This window comes from Aspergillus sydowii, assembly GCF_001890705.1.
Source record: "Aspergillus sydowii CBS 593.65 unplaced genomic scaffold ASPSYscaffold_1, whole genome shotgun sequence".
In the NCBI taxonomy this organism is placed as follows: domain Eukaryota; kingdom Fungi; phylum Ascomycota; class Eurotiomycetes; order Eurotiales; family Aspergillaceae; genus Aspergillus; species Aspergillus sydowii.
This window is the reverse complement of record NW_024467859.1, coordinates 548,119-568,151: the sequence shown is the minus strand read 5'-3', so window position 1 is coordinate 568,151 and position 20,033 is coordinate 548,119. Positions and strand designations below refer to the sequence as shown.

Below are 20,033 nucleotides of genomic sequence, written 5' to 3'. Positions count from 1 at the left end.
CTAAGCGGGCACCGACTCACGTGACTGTGGCTGGTGCATCACGGGGTCCCTGGGGCGGTGATGACGCGGATCCGAATCGGGAATCGGCTGGGTTTCGCCCGGACATAGAACAGCGTTGGTAGGTAGCAGTTTAATTGATCCATTGCAAGTGCTGCGATTCCGCTGGACGGAGAGTGGACAAGTTGACAATTGCATTTCAAGCCTTGTTTACATTCTGTTTATACCCGAACTCATTCCGTTCTGTTCTCTTTCCCTGCAAGATGGCGACCTCAACCGGTGCCGGCTGGGCACAACTGCGACAGCAGGCCAGATCTCTCGAAACTCAGGTACGAACTAGCATAGCTGAGCACAGGCGTTGCTTTTTGAAACTGCAGAGGGGAATAATACTAACTATTCTACCCCTTAACAGACTGAGAACCTCTTTCACACCTACTCCCAATTTGCTTCGATGACGAAACTGCCTCCGCAGCCCTCAGAAGAAGAATCCAGGAACCAAGCCCAAATTAAAGACCTTCTGGAAAAGGTACGACCATACTCTTTGTAAATGTATCATCCGGCAACTTTACTGACTGCCCACGGCCAAAAGCGTGAATCGTTAGTCGCCCAACTAGCCCGCCTGCTAGACTCCGAAGCCACACTCACCTCCTCGGCCCTCAAACAAAATAACCTAGCCCGCCACCGCGAAATTCTCACAGAACACAGACGTGAGTTATCCCGTCTGACATCTGCAATTGCAGAATCTCGAGATCGCGCGAACCTTCTCTCCAATGTGCGTTCCGACATCGATGCCTACCGCTCTTCAAACCCCGCTGCTGCAGAGGCAGAGTACATGTTGGAGGAGCGACGTCGCATTGACGAGAGCCACGGGGTGATGGACGGTGTACTCAGCCAGGCATATGCGATTAACGAAAATTTCGGTATTCAACGCGAGACGATTTCTAGCATCAACCGCAGGATTGTGGGTGCTGCAAGTCAAGTTCCTGGAGTAAATGCTTTGATTGGGAAGATTGGGAATAAGAGGAGGAGGGATGCGCTTATCCTGGGAGGTTTTATCGGAATCTGCTTTTTGATGCTGCTCTTTTTTCGATGAGTGAGGTTTATCTCGCTTTCCATCCGGCCCGTAGCCTGGTCCGCGTTTGTTGGATGCTCTCTTACATCTATCAGTTTCTCGTTAAAGAGAGAGTTAATAATGGGTTCGGAGTTGATGGTATTTGGGCTCAACTTATATATCTTACATGCTCACACTAATATGTACATATAAATGATTAACGACTATGCTCGACAACTCTGGGCTTCTTAGTTTCCTTTCCTTGTCCCTCCCACTCTTGCGCTGGTTGTTCAGACTCCAAACTGACCTTCCGTTCCTGGATCAGTTTGCGGACACCGTTGTTCAGGGTTTCCAATTCAGCAGGCTCGGCAGGGCCACTGCCAGCCCATCGGATACGGCAGTTCTCATCCAAGAGATATACGTATCCAACCTTGCTGTTCATCATACCAATAGCCTCTTTAAGGCCATCATTAAGACCCTTGCGTACCAAGAAATATCTCTTATGTTGCTCTTCGGGAAGTTTGCCCCGCATCCGCCACATGAACATTCGGACGAGCCAGGCCTTGAGCCTGTTCTCTTCCAGATTAATGTCGATCTTCTGTACATGCCGCTCGCCACCCTTGAAAGCTTCATATAGACCGGGGTTCATGTTTGGGCCGGTAAATGTAGCAACCTGGCTTTCTGCCCAGACGCTAGAGAAGAGGTTTATGACGGACACCTTGCCGCGGAGGATGGAGGTAGTATTTTGTGGTTCTTTCGGCGACGCCAGCGTAGCTCCGGATAGGTTAGGGAAGTAAAGCGCTTTGTCGCGTTTGAATAACCGTGGGTTCGACATGAATGTCTTACCCTGGTTGTATCGCAAGTTTGACCATTCTCGGAAATATGGCTTTGCGACTTGCCTCGTTCTAGCGGTTGAAAAATAATCTGTGAGCTCACATTTTGTAGACGGGGTGCGCCGGGTGTCCTACAATTCCTTCCGCCTTTCAATATGCTTGTCATAATTCACAAAATCATCTCGTCGTTGGCCCAATGACCGCTTATCAATTCCCGTGTTTTGACCTTCTTGTGGTGGAATTCCCGAACCAATTGGCCGGTCTAGGGTTGGAATGAAATCTTCATTGTTTGGATCATTCGGGTTCGGAGGCGAGGACTGGGGAGTGGCATTTTGCTGGAACTGTAGTTTTCTCGTCGTCGGGGCGCTGGTCGAGGCCGGTGGCTTCTCTCCGCTGCCGTTCTTTGTGGTGTATGGGCGAAGGGAAGGTCTAGATCGAAGTCCGGCGCCGTTGCGCAGTTGACAGCTGAGGCAGCGGCTGCCCTGCAGGAGGGTCGGCTCCACGAAGGAGGAGAGAAGCGCGGAACGCTTCCACATCGTCGAAGCGGTATATATTGCGTAGATTGTTGAGCCCGAGCCGGGACGTAGTAGCTTTTGGTTCCGAAAAGAGTGGAATAATTGATCCCGTGATTTGGCGGCATTTTCGTGTCGGACCCCGACACGTGTGGCTGCCTGAATTGGAACCTTCAACCGTGTCACGCACTACTGAAGTAACCAGTTATTGTGAATAAACTCAGATTCAACCTTTCCGAGAACTCGTAACCGTCAGGCAACTGGCGAGGAATTTACACATGGCTCAAGCACCATCGGGTAGATGCCTGGCTCACCATTTAACGCGGAGATGTCGCGGATGACAGATAAAGAGGCATTTTTCAGTAGGCTCGACCAACTGGATTGCCTCAGTGATACCTCAGAAGGTGAATTTGATTGTCTGTTCTCAACGTCACGGCCGAAGGACGAGAAAGTATCCCCCGGCTCTGGCCAATTCGAGAAGCCCTCGCCCTCGCCTCCTGTGATCATCAACTCCCCTTCAGATGCCGTGGCTGTCCACAGCGTCGTTTCGGCTCCTTCTATAACATTGACTCGTGAAGCCTGCATTCCCACAAATGTTCGACAAAAGAGCATGGGAGAACCATCTAAACATCTGGCGAAAGATGCTCCTGGAAAACGCAAACGGGGCCCGTCCGGGAAAATAATCCCTGAACACCTACAGATTCTGAAGGGTCTTGTGTTTTGTAAGACATTTAGCTGCCATCCGTAATGACGCTTATACTGACTGTTTCACAGTTTTCTTTCCAAACAGTGATGTTTCTCCTTTACGACGTTTGCGTATTCAAAGAGCACAGGAGTACGGCGCTTATTGGGAAAGGGCTTGGGGAGAAAATATCACGCATGTCATAGTTGACAAGGGCTTAAAATTTGACGAGATCTTGAAACATTTAAAGCTGGAGACAATTCCGGTTCGTGAACTGGCTGTCGGTTTCTCGCACTATTTCCATAGCTGACATTTTGCAGTCGAATATCGCCGTAGTCGATGAGTGCTATCCCGCCGAGTGTATCAAGTTTCGCTGCATCTTGAACGTGAATCAAGTGCGGTTCCAAGTTAAAGGGACCCCAGTTTTGCCCAAAGATATACGAGAATGCAATGCATCTCCTGGAGAATCCCCGAATATTAGTCAGGGATCTTTGCCTTTAAAGCCCGACCAAAAACAGCAACCACACACCCAGACGTCAACGCGGTCGATTGAGAAACAAGATATCCCTGCATTTGATCGAGGGCTACATGCCGAGGAATACGAAGAAGCTACCGAAGAGATAATATACGACAGTTTCCCGGACCGTGAACGCGATGTGTTGGATGACATGATAGAGGAGGCTAAAGCCGTTGAACACCTGGTAAGTCTGCCAACCTTCTAACTTATCTTCATTTGTCCTTATACCGCGGAAGCCTTTGGACCCGCTAGATGGACACGATGTCACCAACGATGACGCTCCAGCCGAAGCATCCGGTGACGAGACCTCTGATGGGTCGCAGCCAATGTTTGCAAAATACAAGAAAAGAAAACCGTCGAGCGACGAAAATAATGCAGTCGGATCTTGGCAACAAAAGTTTGTCTGTATGCAGAAGCATGATTCGACCTCTAATAATCAGAACCCGAATGCGAAGACCATTGAGGTTCTTCAGCAAATGCTGGATTACTACACCCGAACAACTGACCATTGGCGCATTATGGCATATCGTAAAGCAATCAGTGCTCTTCGCAATCAGCCCAGGAAGGTCGTAAACCGCGCTGAAGCTCTTGAGATTCCTGGGATCGGACCCCGCTTAGCGGACAAAATTGAAGAAATCGTGGTTACTAACCGACTTCGCCGTTTGGGTAACACCAGCGACACAGCCGAAGACCGTCTCCTCCAAAAGTTCTTGGGCGTCTATGGTGCTGGACTCTCAGTTGCTTCTAAGTGGATTGCTCAAGGCTATAAATCGCTGGGTGACTTGCGACGCGACGCAGTCCTAACACGAGCACAGCGTGTTGGTCTTGACCGATACTTTGACTTCTCCCAAAGAATACCAAGGAATGAGGTTCAAGAACACGGAAGTTTTGTGCGGCGTGCGGTGCAAGAGGAGAACCCAGAGATGCAAGTCATTGTTGGAGGATCCTACCGACGGGGGGCAGCGAACTCTGGCGATATCGACTTGATCATAACGAGACATGATGCGAGGATTGAGGAGATTCGAACGTTCATGCTGGATAATGTGGTACCAAAGCTATTCGAACAAGGGTTTCTCCAAGTCAGTCTGGCAACCACTTCTCGAGATGATGGATCGAAATGGCACGGCGCCTCCAAATTGCCAGACAGCCAACTGTGGCGACGTATCGACCTGTTATTTGTGCCTGGCTCAGAGCTCGGTGCCGCGCTGATTTACTTCACTGGAAACGATATTTTTAACCGCAGCATGAGACTCCTTGCGAGCAAGAAGTTCATGCGTCTCAATCAGAGAGGACTCTATGCGGATGTGCTGCGTGGCCCCCAAAGGGCGAAAATAAACGCGGGCCGGTTGCTCGAAAGCCGCGATGAACGAAGGATATTCGAAATCTTAGGAGTTCCGTGGCGACCTCCAGAGCATCGCATATGCTGAAATGCCTGAATTCATGCGCCTTCGTTCATCTTCTCTGACGACAGGAACCCCGTATGCTGAGCAGAACTAGATGGGCAGTTTCTGGTCTCAACTCAGAACTGTGGATTGGTTTTAACAAGTTTTATGATGACGATGATGATTACGATGATGATGGCTCTTGAAGTAATGGAATTCGTTGGTTAACTAAATGAGATTTGCATTTGCTTATGGATCATGTCAGATTTATTCCCTTGTGGGTTCCGCTGGAATACCTGGTTCCCTATGTAGCGCATTGGATAGAATACTCTGGACCAGCAAGAAGAGCGGTCACTAACCAAGTGGGATTCAGAAGCCGCTGAGGGAAGGAGCGACCTGTGTACTGCGTGCTACCTACTGTATTTGTGTGTGCGTGTGGCCAAGCCAGTCGTACAAACTTTGCCAGTTCCATACCAAGATACATTCCCTAGGAAGCGATCCTCGGACGCCTTCGTATCGCCTATTTAATCATCTTCGGTCCCGTTTCATCTTGCGGCTTCTCTATCCGAGTCTGATAAGAAAAAGCAAGGCCTTCACCGATATAATTACCGCCTCTATGCGGTGAGCTTTTATTTTTTCTAAACCAACTAGAGGAGGGGTGTATAAAAAGCATCTGTGCGTGGCAGTAAAAGATCACGTTACCGTCAGCGAATGACAGGGTAGCTATGGTAGTTAAACCTGATATTATTGGTTATTAATCACGTAGAGATCATCCACTTTTCATTCCAAGGTCGGTGCACTGACGCTGCAGGGAAGGATCAGACCGCCCTTGCCAATTTTGCCGCTGAATCAACCTTCATCCATCCCACTCACTCTCCAAACGCACCGGCTTCCTGTCTTGTCCTGTCTATTTCTGCCATCAATTATAAACTCCTGGGATCTGTTCCTTCGCGGAATTCTTAGGTCTCGAAAGGCTTCACCGTTGTGGTGGTGGTCTCTACCCTTCCCGCGCGGCCCTTACCGTGTTTCTCTTTTTTTGCCATCTCACATCTGCCCTTCCTTGTGTGCGTCACTGGTATCCCACTTTCCAGACTGGTTGTCGCCGAGTCTCTCAGGGCTATCGACTCATAGAATCGTTTCAGACGTCATTCGAACTGCAGCTCTAGGACTTTGAGGCCGTGGACTGCTCTCGAACTCGCTCCTTCCGCCTTCAATCTGCCCTTCATTTTCTGCCACGCAGTTCCAAGATGGGTCGCAAACCCAACGCGCTCATCCTCGAGTTCTTTATTCGAGGGCAGAAACTCGAGGACGCTAGTAACCGCTACCAGCATACATGCAAGGCGTGCGGCGAAAAATTCCCTAAAGGTCGCATTGACAGTCTCACCAATCACCTGGTGAAGAAATGCCAGGCGATCCCGCTACGGGACCGACAACGCGTCCTGTTGCGACTCCATGAATTGCCAGACCTCGCCGATGGTGACCAGAACAAAGACCCGAATGCTGCTGGACAGAACAAGGGAAAGACGGGCGACGTGCCCTACACGACGCGACAAAATTTCGACGGCCTGAATGTGTTGGCCGAGGCATCGAGACAGGTGGGTGCTTCTGACCAGTCCAAGCGGGGAGGTCCTGCTTATACCCAGTCTGTCACCGTTGGTGGAAAGACTGTGGTCGTTGACCCTGCGCTTGAGGCAGAGGGGTTTCAAGGCCACCCTGCTCAGTCTGAGCAAATGGACGAGGACGTGAAGGTTCCTGGTAAGTGTCGGTTCTTGCTTGTGTTATTCCCTGCCTTCCACACGCTAATGCGCCGATTCTTTATCCACAGTATCTCCCCAGTCGCCCAACGACGCGACGGCGATTCCTTCACTCCCTCCAACCGGTTCGCTTGATCCAACCTCGTCCACTTCTCCGCCACTGCCAGAGACTTCTTTGACTCCCGACCCAACCGCCACTTCTCGGCAGTCGCAGCTGTCTATGATCGCCGCATCTGCTAGTGAAATGGTACCTCACGGCCTCCCGTTGGATCATGATCCTAGCTCTGGACTTTCTGACGGTTTGTCTAAGATGGGTTCTGCATGGAACCAACAGCTCTCGACTCAGGAACAATTGTTGTTCGACAGCCTCCAGGAGCATGATCCGACGCTGACCGCAGCGACCCAACGCGCAGCCTCTTTTCCTCGCCCCATTGCGATGAACCCAAACTCTCAAGCCAAGGGTTTTGTGAACGAGTTTGGCAATTCCACCAAACCGGCTAAGCCCAAGGTTCGCGGTCGGTTTTCTGCAGCTAGACGCAGAGAGGTTCAGGAAGTGAGGAAAAGAGGTGCGTGCATACGGTGTCGCATGCTCAAGAAACCTGTATGTCTCCTTCTTACCCTTGCCTGTGGCATTACTGACCTGTTTAGTGCTCTGGGGACAGCCCGTGCACCACCTGCGCTAGTGTCGAAAGCGCACGTCTTTGGAAACACCCTTGCATCCGCACTCGGATTGCGGAGGAGTTTGAATTGTACAATGCTAGTATGTGCGCCAGGCTTGATTGTGTTGTCAAAACTGCTAACCGAGTTTCAGACCTGCACGCAACGTTGGCTTATCACGATGTTAGTAGTATACGTAACCAAGTCAAGTTTGAACACTATGCAGGACGTATTGAAGTCACCCATTTCGAGGAGAGCATGGTCTTCGTTACCTTCAGTGGGCTCCAGGGCCATAAGGCATCGGCCTCAGCACTTGATCCCCAACTTCAGGGACTTGGTGACGAGACTCAATTCCAGGGTCCTCTTCAAGAAATTTACCTGCTAGACAGCGACCAAGATGATCTACCGGGGAAAATTGAGATGTATATTAAGAAAACGGCGGCTTTTTTCTACGAGCGCGAGGCTTCCGACGTCATGAGGCCTACCTTGATGCTAGCAGCAGAGCTGGCTCAGCAGAAGAAGGTATGGTTTGACAGAATTTGAGCGGGGCCGTAGTATGCTGATTTGGTCTCTAGGATTTATTATTAGAAAGGGTGCTGGAGTTGTGGGTTGCCACACATATTCTGGTTGACGCGGAGCTGCATTGGAAGACTTTTTGCAATCCGACCCTACCGCCTGCCTCGCTGCATTCTCTTGGGCAGACAGCGGATGAGGGGCGTATCCCAATTGATGAGATTACAAACGCTGAGTCTTATGCATTATTGTGCGGCCAGTTGCGCTCTGCAACCGAGAAGCGAGCAGCGTCCCTAAGCAAGTCGGTGATGAACGACCTGGAGCGGAGACTGCTCCAGCGCCAGCAGAGTGGGTGGTTCGAGACCTTCCTAGTTTCTCTCATTCTTTTGAACTGTGTAGAGAGGACCTGCTGGCTGTTCCGGTCCTGGGATGATGAGAACTTTGCACAGCGGTGGCCGCTTGACAAACGCCCTCCATACTATGCGACGCAGGGCGACCGTTTCTCGGATATATTGCACATGTTGTTGAAGATGCGCAGTCTACCACCCAAGGCGACCCCGCTGCAGGACGGCGGAATCTTGAAGGCCGTGGACGGTAGCGATGAGAACGCAATCCGCTGGTTCGACATGATTAAAATTACCCGTAAGAAACGCATCCTCTTTTTATCAAGTACCCTGAAGCTAATGAGCTTAAAGCACTTTTCCTTGAACAGCGCCAAGCTGCAGGGTTCGACCCCACTGATTCCCGTTCGCTTGACTTCCGTTACGGGGCGAAGTTGCTGCCGCCTGCGAATGTGTATGCGTGAGCGGACGGCGTTAGTGATGATACCGATGAACTCGATTAACGGATGTCCGGCTGGACGCAAGTTGGCCAAGGTTATGCGGACTGTGCCATTGTATCCTACTTATTTTCTAAACCTTTACCTTCTAATAACATGTATGTCTATTAATGGGCCGACCATGGGTGATCTGGGGAGAAGCCGAGAAAGAGAAAGCGAAAAGAGAAAAGAGATAGTTTCAAGCTTTTGTAGGCTAGGAGACGGGGTAAATTGAGCCTCATGATTTTGTCTTGCGGTATGGCTGGAGAACAATGCAATTGTTTGTAGTCTGATCTGGAGTTTATTATAGACAAGACGAGCGAAGCCTGAAGATTACTCTCCGGAGTAGAAATGGGGCCGGCCTATCCTCGGCTGGCGAGCCACGAGCTGTGAAGCAACGGCCTGAGAGATAAAGATCAGCGGCGCGAGGCCAGAAAGAGTCAAGAGTTCTGCTGCTAAAATGCCTGAAAGATTGGATGCGATCTTTGCCTGTTTTGGCGGGCATCAGGAGAGACTCAACGCCCGAGGGAAATCGCAGGACGCGCAGGGATTTTTATTGCATCTTCCTTTAATTTAACCGCTATAGAAGCCAGCGTTATCGCCAGACAGTAATTTCCAGCCCCGTCCTGGGAATCATCTTATCCTTCTCCCTTTCCTTGCTGTCTTTTCTTTTTGTCCCGGCCATCAATCCTGTGTCTCAGTCCCCCCCCAATCGTGGCCCCGACAGCCCTTGCAGCTCGCCCCCTGCAGCTTCAATTTCTCTCAAAGCGGCCAGATTGACTGGCCTCCAGCTGCAGTTGCGACACCTGCAGATGGCCCATGCTTAGAAAAGCGAAAAGGGGGAACGATCGCGGACACTGTTTTCATCATCTCAAGACTTGTGCCCTCGTGGTGGTACCAATAGCAGACCTTCAGGCAGGACGGAGTTGATACATCTGCCGCCATGTTTTCGACACATCAACAACCTCCTCCCACCATCCCGCCGTCGCCGACCCTGTCCAACCCAGACATGATCCTGCCCTTCGACGACAACGAGCGAGAAAACTCCACTCCGTCGCCCCCGTTCAACTTGCCCTCCTTATCCCACCTGCAGTCGTTCTACGAAAACCGAACCAGCTACGCAAACGGATATAACAACCTGGACCCGGCCAGATATACTGGCGCACCGAGGCCCCAGAAAAAGCCGTTTCCGCGCCACACGTGGATGCACGAGGGCCACGATGCTGCCAGTCGCCGCTTGTCGGATATAGGGGAGGAGGACAGCGCGTTGTTATATCGGCATGGAGCAGGTGGGAGAAGCGCGCAGGAGATGGTGGCTCGGCAAAGCCGTGTTTTGGATTCGCCGGTTTCGTTCCGCGACGCGGTCCCCTCCGATGTCACGGAAACCAGAGCGCACAGCAGCTCGTCAAACTCGACTATTAGCGGCGGCGCAAGTGAGACATCGTCCGTCGACGGGACAAAGGGCCGCGCATCGGACTACAAGGCTGCGCAAGAGAGCCGGGTCTCACTGAGCGAACGTCGCGCAGCCCCTGAGACGACCAGTGGTGCGCAATCGAGCGCAAACGCGCCCTCGGCCAATGGGGGGAAGGGTCCGGATGAAGATGCTTCTGCAGTGATCCTGGAAAGCGAGGCGGAGCGAATTTTAGAAAACGCGAAGAAACGGCTGTCGGTATGTAGCTTACAGTCTGGTTCATTTGACAATGTGGTTGGCTGATCTTGTGTTCTTATAGCTTATGGAAGGGAACCTGACGCGTGCCCGCTCTACAATGCGCTCGACTACCCCATCAATGTCATCGTCGCCAGTGCCATCCGCTTCATCTCCAGGTCTCGGACAACCCGTCGGCGGCTTGTATCAATCAATTCACCGCGCGGCTGACCGCAGGTCCTCAATGCTTCGGCCGCGGCAGACATATGGAGGACAAGACACATCCAATAATCGGCACTCCCGAGTTTACAGCGAGACCAACCTGCCGTCAATCCAGCCAAGTTCCGAGACTCGCGTGTCGCGTTCCGTGAGCGCCATGGGCTCGAGTACTAGTTCCAATTTCCATAATGACGAGCGGTCTTTTCATTATGCACCCAACCGGGCCTATTTGACTCACCGTGCGTCGGTCTCGTCTATTCATCAACATAGCTCAATGCAGTCCCACAAAGAGCGCGATTCTTCCGGCTCGCCATCAGCGTTTGACGAGCAAGAAGAGGAAGAGGAAGGAGAAGAAGAAGAAGAAGAAAGAGGGCAGGCAATTTCCAATATGGAGGATTTTAACTCAGCTTACCCTGTAGATCATCTACCTTCTCGATCCCAGTCTCAGCTCCAAGTGCGAGATCTGCAGGACCAGATGAAAGGGCTCCATATCAAGATCTCGACTTTGAAGATCAAGGCGCAGGAAGATGGTCTGCGGCGTCGCAGTCTCCAGAGCTTGCGCACGCCCAGCCCTTTGACAGCCGCCACCCACTGGTACGCGAACCCTCTTGATCCGTCTGAACGCAATAGCCACCTCCACCCGAGCACCGGCTACGGACAGTCCCTTGCGTCTCCCATTAGCAGTCAAGGTGGCAGCGGGCATACATTCAGTAGTAATACCGACTCAACCCTTCTTGTCCCGGAGACAGCATCGTCCGAGCCCAGGGCATCCTCCGATGGCGCTATCCTGCCACCGTTTGAGCTAACCGATCACGAGGATGATCAGTCGACCGCAGAAAGCCTTTACGAAGATGCAGAAGAGGATATTGACCGTGAGGCTTTGGAGGAGATCTTACGGGAGCCTCTTGATGATGATCTTAATGATGACGAGCTGGGAGCCTTTCCTGGGTTACCACACCATACCGATGACACTCCGCACGAAGAACGAGAGGACGCCTTTGACTATGAGCACTTTATCCTGCACAGCGCTCTGGGCAATTACACACAGTCGCGACGACGCCGGCAAAGCAATGTGTCGGAGACGTCCGTCGAGACAACCCGGCCAATTCGCGAGCGACGCTCCATTCGACACTCTAGGTCAAACAGCGCAAACTCGATATCCACCGTGGCAACTTTTGCGACGGCTACGGAAGGCCAGAATGATGTTGAGAGTGTCTTGTACTGGGACCGGAAATTTAACGATGGTAAGCTCCTTTTAACACGACAATTTGGAAGTACGTTAACGGTGTTAGAACTCGACCGTCGCTATGTAGACGAGGAAGACCCAGCCGTCATGCAACGTTCCGATCCCGAGGCATCAGAGCTCACGCCTCGGAAATCGCGAGTAGAGAACCTCACTTCGCAGCGTCCTGATTCCGCAGCAACAGAGCCGGCGACGCCAACATCTCTTGCTTCATCGCTCGTTTCGACTGTGCGAGCCGCCGCAAGCCCACATCCAAGCTCTGTCAACAGTGACTTAGGGATCAATGAGAATGACACACGGCTGCTCGAGCAGCTCTTTAAGAGCCTGGGCGACGTTTGTATGGAACTTCAGGAACTCACGACGGCCCCTGAATATGACGAAAAGCAGGCGAAGTTGCTCAGGCGGCGATTGGAAGCCGCCAGACGGGTGCTTGATGGAGAGCTTGACTGATGGACATTTCCAAACCATAATTTTTAATTGTTGGAGATTTGATTGTGATACCCATATATAATCTGTATATATATAAATTCAATTTACTTTATTTACGCGATCAGATACTCCTAGGCATAATATTCTATGTACCGGTAGATAATTAGATATTAACGGCGTTAGAACCGCCACAACACGTGGTTGACGCGCCACGCGATTTCCCTTCCCAATCAGGCAAAACCGAATCATATCAATCATCCTTACTGTTACTCGATCTACAGTCAAACTTCACTCTCCACTACGTCCTTTGCATACATCTATCTATATCTTTTCCTCTCTACATTACCTGCGAGATAGCGCAATATTCGAGACCAATTTAAAAATGACAAACCGCCGCCTTCTCATCTTCCAAGAGACACCCCTCCAATCCCCCACCAACCCACTCACCCCAACCCCAACAGCCCACGGAATCCAATATCAGCAGGGCCATGCTCAGTTCCAATACATTCCAATCAACAAACTCGGCCTGCCCGTACACGGTCCGGGCTCATTGCCCGAGGGTCTAGGGGTAGGGAGCCTACTGAACCTGCCTTTGCGGGTGATCACAGCTTTTACGGAGATTTTTAACGGCGTGAAGTATAAGGGGTGGTATGTACTACTTATCTTTTCCCGCTTTCCATTTCCATTTATAATTTTATAATTTCTTGGCGACTTGCCCAATGAAATGTTTAATTCTGCATTATTATGCCTGCTAGAGATTGGTAGTCGGGATGCTAATATTGGATGCACAGGGCAATTGTAGCGGCGGGGCCGTATAACGACCCGACATTGGGCGTGGGCTCGCCTGGCGGCGTTGGTGGGACGGGCAAGTTCTATGCCGTTGTGTTAGAGCAGGTTTCGCCTCCGGAGGGTTCTGGCTCCGGAAATATTGGGGGCCCATAAATTTGAATGATGTTTGTATTTGTTTCTCCTTGTTCTTCTTCTTATTCACCTCGTTGAAGGGGTCTTGGTCGGTTGGTTGCGTTTGGATGTACGAGTGTATAATAATTACTCGTTACTTGTGACAACGACATCGATGTTGTGCCACGGCTTTCAGTGGCTGGAGATCTTGCCGTTGTCGTGCTTGGAGTTTGTATAGATTATTTTTCTGCTAGGTTGGGATGAATATGTAGATACTCTCACTAATATGGATACCCTGGTTTACTTTGTATGTATGAGTTGGATGGTCTCAGTCGGTTGACCTGAACTGATTTCGTTACTAGTTCCAAAAAGAAATGGGAAAGGAAGAAGATGAAGATGAAGAATATGCTTTTCTGTATAATAACAAGGGAATAAATCTAAAAATGGATATAACTCCTACGCAATCTTCTCCAGCAACAGCTTCGCTCCACTACCGGCAGGCCCCTTCTCAGCCTTCGACGCCTGCTCCAGCGCCTTCTTCCCCTTCTTCAGAGCCTTCAGCAGCTCACCCTTCTTCTCAAAATCATCGGACTCTGTCAGCGCAACGATAACGTACACGTTCGACCCCGTCGCCCACGCCATTACTTCCTCGCCAATCTGCTCATACAGCAGTCCGTGGAAGTTCAGCGGCGGCGAGACCTTCTCCACCTTCTTCTCAGCGCTGTTAAACCGTCCGCCCTGGACAAGAGACTTGAGCATACGTCCAACAAATGGTGAATCCTTTGTGTCGGAGCGGGACTTGGCGGCTTCGGCGACCGCAGCCAACGCGGCGTCCTTCTTGCCGTCCGAAGGGTCAGCGTCAAAGAAAACCTCGGCGAGGAACTGGCAGCCGAAACTGGTTTCGAGGAGTGTGTCTGCACGGGCGGTGATGAAGTCAAGAATGGTCGGAGATGCAGCTTTGACGAGCTCCTGGCGACGGATGGAAGGCTCCTTCTTTGATGTTTCTTTACGGATTTCGCGGATCTCGTCGAGGACGGCGTTGTCGCCCTCGGGGAGGAGCCACTTAAGCTTGTTGTTGCTAGCGAAGGGGTATAGGATGGGAATGCGGGCTGTGAGATCCGTGGCTTGGTAGAGAAGTTCTTCGTTGCGGGCTTCCTCGTCTGAGATGTTCTGGTTGAGGAGTTCAGGAAAAATGAGCTTGGAGGTGAGCTTTGTGTCGTCAATGACTTCGTACGCGGCTAGGATGACGAGATGGCCGTGAAGATCGCCGGCCATCATTTTAATGGTGTCTTTGTAGAAGCGTGTGAGTTGTTTGCGGTCCTTTGCGTTGGAGTATGCGAGGGCCAGGGACATGAGGCGGGCTCCGGACTTGGTGAACGCAAGGTTCTTGACGAGATCGCCTTCCTCGTCGCCCTTGATGAGCTCAACGAATTCGGTGGCTTCGGGGCTGCCGGGTTTCACGTTGAGGAAGTATTGAAGCATTGCGTCGTGGAGCATTGTGAACCCGGTGGTTTTTTTCTGGAGGAGCTGGTTGATGAGCTCGAGAAGGAAACGCATGATGGGTGATCGCTTCGCAGGCTCGTCCTCGATGATTTTGGAGAGCTCAGCGGTTGGTGTCTTGTTGCTGTTGTCTCTGAAGATGGCGAACTCGGCGCCATACCACTCCCTAAGAAGGTTGGCTTGCTGCTCCTGCGTCGCTACCGTCCGGTAGATGTCGTCAAGGATCCATGAGCCCTCAGGGTGGCGGATCAAGCGCTTGACTTTACCGTAGAACTCGGCGATAATCAAGTCCCGGATTTCAGAATCACAGTGTACGATCAGCTTGCCAATCAAGAATTTGGCATATTTGCTCTGTGCTAGTTCAACGTAGCTGCCCTTGAGTTCCCGAGCAATCTGCTTACGTTGCTCAAGGTTTGCATATTTCAGCGCCGTTTGGATAACACGGACAGAGTCGTGCTTGAAAACGAAATCCTTGACCCTGCCGGTGATTATGTCGAAAAGCTCTGCGATAAGCTTCTTCCTCTCCTCCAGAGGAACGTGCGACTTGCGACGCAGGCGCTCCCATAGTTTCTTCGACCGCGCAATCTGATCGGCATTGGGCTTTGCGGCTTTGCGCTCTTGTTGCAGGGCTTTCTGTTTGATATGTGACTCGCGGGAGGAAGTTTTATCTAGAGCAATTAGCAGTGATACTGTGTGATAAAAAAGACAAGAACATACTTTTCGTCTCCTCGGTCTCCTGGGACTTAGATTTTAACTTCTTCTTATCCTCAACTTCGACTTCTTCGTCCTCTTCATCGTCGTCCTCCGCATCGATGTCGTCCATTTCGACATCTTCCGCATCGTCTCCGTCCTCGATCTCGGAATCTGAAATATTGTCGACATCGAAATCGTCGTCTTCTTCAGAAGATTCATCCTCCTCTTCTTCAACGGGCTGCTTCTTAGACGCCTTTTTATCCTTTTTTTCATACTTCACATCCTTTCCCTTTGCAATCTTCGAATCCTTCTGCGCCTTCACTGGCGCTGATTTGCTCTTCGCTGAAACAACGGTCTTCGTCTTCGTCCGCTTCCCATTGCGGTCGTCACCGGTATCAACACGGCGTTTTACTCCAACCATGGCGTCAATTAGGTTTGTTTAAGCAAAGTAGAATATTATGCAGCGCGAACAGCACCGCATGGGTCTTGCCGACTTTTTTTTTACTGCCGATAATTTCTCAGGCGGTCGGGGTCCCCGTGTTTGCATGGTTTGTGCCGCAACGATAAGATTGTTAGGTAAGCGATTTTTATAGTCTGTCCAATCAGGCTCTAACAGTATACTATAGCATCGCCTGCAACGCAGCGAGCTGTAAAACGCCATGGACCAAGAAAGTGAGTGTCTTGAATGTGGTATACTTATCATCTCGTTAAATGAGGTATGTACACCTTTTCGCGAGCGAAGAGCCAAATTTACTCTTCTCTTCATATATCTCTTCACTCTCTTTTCTGAAGGCCGTCAGTCTCCGGGGAGGCATTCATGAGACCTATCAAGAATAGGGTAACATGCACGATGCTCTTCAAGCTAATCAAAAACCCCAGACACCAGCATCTACTTCATGGGAGGCTTCCTCAGATACCCCGTCTTTATTGTGATTACCGATGCTTGATATCAATACAATTGGAATCTTTCCGCCAGTACCTAGATTTTTCCAAAAGTACGTTCGATCTGTTCATCGCGTATAGTTCTTGCCATTTTCCAAGGCTCCAGATGCTGGTTCACACATCTGTCACCCTTAAGTGGCATGCATGATTGCTCCTTTGATGAGCACATCTACTTCTCAACTACGTAAAGGAATATCCAAACTCGAAACCCGATGGTCCTAAAAACACTCGACGCGCAGGGCTTCCTGCGAATAAGAATCAATTGGCACTTCCAAAGCGAGACCCATTGAAGTCATTGAAGTTAATGCAGCTGGGACTGAATTCACTAGGCGGCTTCTATGAACCGTGGTTGGGAAATGTTTGCGCTGGTCACTCTGGCTAGAATTATGAAGAGCAGGCAATATAAAATCGTTGATATTCCCGATTTAAACCAATATAAAGCAATCCAGGGCATCCATTAATATTATAGAAAGAAATCCAAGATGAAGAAAAGCCGCTCCATAAAGCGGGTACGGTATAAATATAAAGATGCAAGCATCACTCCAAACGCCCATTTATTCATAATCCAGGTGCCCAATTCGTCGAGTCATGCAAAGCGTTTAGCGTCCAGAATTCAGTGATCGGCAACGATAACGCTCACAGTCAGTCAATCATGAATCAACCCTCACGCACTTCTGACACCTCGGAAGCAACAGTGGATTTCATGGGGCTCATCTCCGAACTGGGCGGCACTTGAGGGGTCTTTTTCCGGCCTGGGAGGTGAAATCCGAGATGTGATGATTGCCTGGTTCCTCCAGCGTCGTTCGAAAAGTCGCCGAAGCGGGAGAAAATGCCCTTTTTCTTGGGCTTTGAGTCGTCGTCGTTGAGGCCGACGTCCTCGAAGTTGTCCTCTTCCATTGACTCGGGTGTTGGTCGGTCGCCCAATCGCTGTCCCGACGAGGAAGTTATGCGGGAGAAGCGCGAGTCGAGGGAGGTGCGCGAGGGCATGGCGTCTGAGTAGGTTATGGGCGATCGCGCGGAGATATCCTATGGATATATTGCATGAGTTTCCGTTCAAATCTTCGGGGATACAGAAGGATAGACTTACGAAAGAGCGACGGTAGGAGTCGAACGATTCGCGCGATATTGAGAACGGCTCGTTCTCGTCGACTAGACTGCGATGGTTCGAGGACGACCGCGACATTCCAGATTTGCGCCAGAAGCTTTCTTTCTCTGGTGGTGACGGCTGCTGCCGTATTAGTTTGCGCGTCCTCTTTAACCAGGAATCGAAAGGCACAATGAGCGATAAACGACTATACATACCGGAAGATAAGCGCCGTTGCAATCGACAACTAATCAATCAGTCGTTAACCGGATAGTCCTGTCGCAAAATAGATACCAGTACATACCGCTGAGTTTGTATTCAGGAGGCTCGGTTTCTTGACTTTTCCTGATGCTCAACGGAGTCGAGCGATGGCTGTCTTCAGAAAATCGAGTATCGGGGTGAAGGCCGGCCTCCCCGCCATTGGGGTTGGTACCAGGCTTTCGCCCCAGGAAGTTGAGAAACGGAGGCATCCGGTCGTCTGTTTACAGGACGACTGATTGGTCTTTGAGAGGAGAATATGAATCGATAATGGGTAAACCAGGGGAAACGGGGCGGCAATGCAAGGGGAAATATCTTCTATAGAGTACCACGTTCAGGACCTCACATGATCAGTGGTTCGGTGGGCAGCACAACTGGATTTATGGATTGGGATCGCCTTGGAGCATTTAGCGCCCGGGAAACAACGTCATCGATTAATTGTGGAGGGTCAAAGTCCCTGTTCTATCGCTGTGAGATTATCGCCCGGTATTGGCGGAGGTCCTGGGACTAATTCTGAACTCGGCTAATTTTCATGCTTCAGCGTAAGTTTTTTTCATGGATGGAAGAACTGTCCAACTCTTCCCCGGAGCAGTTGTCGCCCACAACGCAGCAACTTTTCTTACCCAGTTTAAACTCGCGTTCATGTCAAGCATCGTCCGAACTGTGGAGATTCCAGCCTTATGGCTTGAAGATCCAAGAACTCCTGGCCAGGAACATCCCAAGTCAACCATTGGAAATCAGTTTGCCTTCCCCCGGAACTTCGTTCCTGGGCCGTCCCATGGATATCGCGTCGTGCCTTGCATTCCACTACATACACAATACAGTTTCAGCATTCAGGGCAGCGTCTGGCCACGGACCTCGTAGTCTAATCGCTGCCACTAAGGTTGATTCAAGCGAAATTTCCGTCCAAATGATGCATGTGATTCCATGGTCCGGACCTAATTTCAGATGCGCTTAACTTTTGTGACTAAGGCTTCAGTACTTCCGAAATGTCTGGGCCGGGGCTTCCCTGCACACTTCTTGGAAGGTATTGTCACGCATTTCTGATAAACAGGCTTCTGTGTTGCTCTTTCTACGAGGCACAAAATTGCCACATAATCGGGTCGATGGGCCGCGGTTTCTTGCTACAATGGGGTCCCTATAAGCATTGAGGCTTCGGCTCCTTGAGTCGAGTTTGAGCTCTGGAGAATTTCCACTTCCCAGTCCTGATGTCCTGGGTGTTTCGCTACCGATCAGAGCGTCTTTGCTGTTTGTGGGCAGAGAGCTAAATATTTTTAGGGCAGCTGAGGATTTGGTCATCTGCTTGGTTCCAGCCTGCTAAGTTCCAGATGTGAGACCATCATCCGATGCTGGCCATTGTATGCACTTGACACACTGTTTGGGTTTCTTGACCACCATGGAAGCTTAATATTCGTAGCGTAAAAGGGTCGCTCCCTCGCGTCCTGCTGTGGGAATCTCTTCCCTAGGTAGTCCAACTCCCCCACCTTCCTCCAGTGACAACTACTCGACGCTCATTATCAGTGACTTGTTCGTCACTCAGCTTGCTCCTTTGGCTTTAAGGAGACTGATCTCTATACTTTCGACTTCCTCGCTACTGACAGAACTGCAAACATGTGCTGTTGCTCCAAAATCGTCCTTGGTGCACTTGCTCTCGTCTCTGTCACCAAATGGGCTAATGCAGCCCCGGTCCTTGGAATGCGCATAGGTGGAACTAAGGACAATGAGGTTATGCCCATGCTTTCAGGTGAAACTCGCTGCTCTGGTGACGCACAGTGTGGCCCTGGAGGCTTCTGTAGCACTACCGACGGGGTATGTATAATAGGCTGCGGCGACGACGCATCGTGCAGCGAGAGCCAGGTCTGTGAGGCCCGGGCCATGTCTCCCGATTTATAACACCGTATGCCGCAAGGATAATAGGCCATGCCTCCAGAATGCGAACTGTTGCTCTGCAAGATCCGGTCTTTGAGAAGATTTGTGGCCTCCCGCCCTCATAATTTACACTCCTTATTCCCCTTTTGTATTCATATTGTTGTTATTATTTACGCGTATTCTGTTTTATTCATCTCCCCCTTGTAGTTACTAGATGTAAAAGAAAACAGCAATATATTTGTGGTTTCATTTTAGTCTACTCATCCACAATATATATATGTCGCCTTCAATGTAGGCGTCATGGGGGATAAATAGGAATTCCGCCAAGATGCGCGACTGACAAAAATGTATACACACGAACTATCGACAATTTATTTTCAAAAGAATATTATAGAAGTAAATTTCATTAAATATTATGAGATACAATTTTGGCCAAGGATTACAAAGATTGAAGTTGTTGGGTCATAATTCACTTAGAGACGAAATTTGGTTATCTGTCATGGATAGTCGAGTGGGAGGTTAGCCGTTAGTCAGTG

The 20,033-nt window shown here is 50.4% G+C and overlaps 8 protein-coding genes across 8 annotated transcripts; 6 read left to right on the top strand and 2 right to left on the bottom strand.

Annotated features, from left to right (window-relative positions):
* Nucleotides 1–260: 260 nt before the first annotated feature.
* On the top strand, nucleotides 261–1,090 carry ASPSYDRAFT_83507 (putative vesicle transport v-SNARE protein Gos1; the record flags this gene model as incomplete). The annotated part of the gene is made up of 3 exons (XM_040851231.1): nucleotides 261–326; nucleotides 410–523; nucleotides 587–1,090. 3 exons carry the CDS (start codon nucleotides 261–263, stop codon nucleotides 1,088–1,090), a joined length of 684 nt encoding a protein of 227 aa, XP_040707247.1.
* Nucleotides 1,091–1,265: 175 nt separating this feature from the next.
* On the bottom strand, nucleotides 1,266–2,417 carry ASPSYDRAFT_141640 (mitochondrial ATPase complex subunit ATP10; the record flags this gene model as incomplete). The annotated part of the gene is made up of 2 exons (XM_040841168.1): nucleotides 1,266–1,953; nucleotides 2,017–2,417. The coding sequence occupies 2 exons, from the start codon at nucleotides 2,415–2,417 to the stop codon at nucleotides 1,266–1,268; spliced, it is 1,089 nt and encodes a 362-aa protein (XP_040707246.1).
* A 586-nt stretch (nucleotides 2,418–3,003) lies between these two features.
* On the top strand, nucleotides 3,004–5,019 carry ASPSYDRAFT_53132 (DNA-directed DNA polymerase IV; the record flags this gene model as incomplete). Its single annotated transcript, XM_040848626.1, has 4 exons — nucleotides 3,004–3,115; nucleotides 3,168–3,340; nucleotides 3,396–3,776; nucleotides 3,829–5,019. The coding sequence occupies 4 exons, from the start codon at nucleotides 3,004–3,006 to the stop codon at nucleotides 5,017–5,019; spliced, it is 1,857 nt and encodes a 618-aa protein (XP_040707245.1).
* A 1,202-nt stretch (nucleotides 5,020–6,221) lies between these two features.
* Nucleotides 6,222–8,703, top strand: ASPSYDRAFT_141222 (uncharacterized protein; the record flags this gene model as incomplete). The annotated part of the gene is made up of 6 exons (XM_040841122.1): nucleotides 6,222–6,729; nucleotides 6,800–7,329; nucleotides 7,377–7,488; nucleotides 7,540–7,907; nucleotides 7,961–8,540; nucleotides 8,594–8,703. The coding sequence occupies 6 exons, from the start codon at nucleotides 6,222–6,224 to the stop codon at nucleotides 8,701–8,703; spliced, it is 2,208 nt and encodes a 735-aa protein (XP_040707244.1).
* A 955-nt stretch (nucleotides 8,704–9,658) lies between these two features.
* Nucleotides 9,659–12,272, top strand: ASPSYDRAFT_25514 (uncharacterized protein; the record flags this gene model as incomplete). Its single annotated transcript, XM_040844173.1, has 2 exons — nucleotides 9,659–10,384; nucleotides 10,446–12,272. 2 exons carry the CDS (start codon nucleotides 9,659–9,661, stop codon nucleotides 12,270–12,272), a joined length of 2,553 nt encoding a protein of 850 aa, XP_040707243.1.
* Nucleotides 12,273–12,633: 361 nt separating this feature from the next.
* On the top strand, nucleotides 12,634–13,193 carry ASPSYDRAFT_139872 (uncharacterized protein; the record flags this gene model as incomplete). Its single annotated transcript, XM_040840991.1, has 2 exons — nucleotides 12,634–12,899; nucleotides 13,043–13,193. The coding sequence occupies 2 exons, from the start codon at nucleotides 12,634–12,636 to the stop codon at nucleotides 13,191–13,193; spliced, it is 417 nt and encodes a 138-aa protein (XP_040707242.1).
* A 414-nt stretch (nucleotides 13,194–13,607) lies between these two features.
* Nucleotides 13,608–17,840, bottom strand: ASPSYDRAFT_53128 (uncharacterized protein; the record flags this gene model as incomplete). Its single annotated transcript, XM_040848625.1, has 6 exons — nucleotides 13,608–15,319; nucleotides 15,369–15,755; nucleotides 16,955–17,312; nucleotides 17,374–17,511; nucleotides 17,589–17,617; nucleotides 17,675–17,840. 6 exons carry the CDS (start codon nucleotides 17,838–17,840, stop codon nucleotides 13,608–13,610), a joined length of 2,790 nt encoding a protein of 929 aa, XP_040707241.1.
* Nucleotides 17,841–19,147: 1,307 nt separating this feature from the next.
* Nucleotides 19,148–19,725, top strand: ASPSYDRAFT_37986 (uncharacterized protein). The gene has a single exon (XM_040845609.1). It carries the CDS (start codon nucleotides 19,240–19,242, stop codon nucleotides 19,519–19,521), a length of 282 nt encoding a protein of 93 aa, XP_040707240.1. The 5' UTR covers nucleotides 19,148–19,239; the 3' UTR covers nucleotides 19,522–19,725.
* Nucleotides 19,726–20,033: the final 308 nt, after the last annotated feature.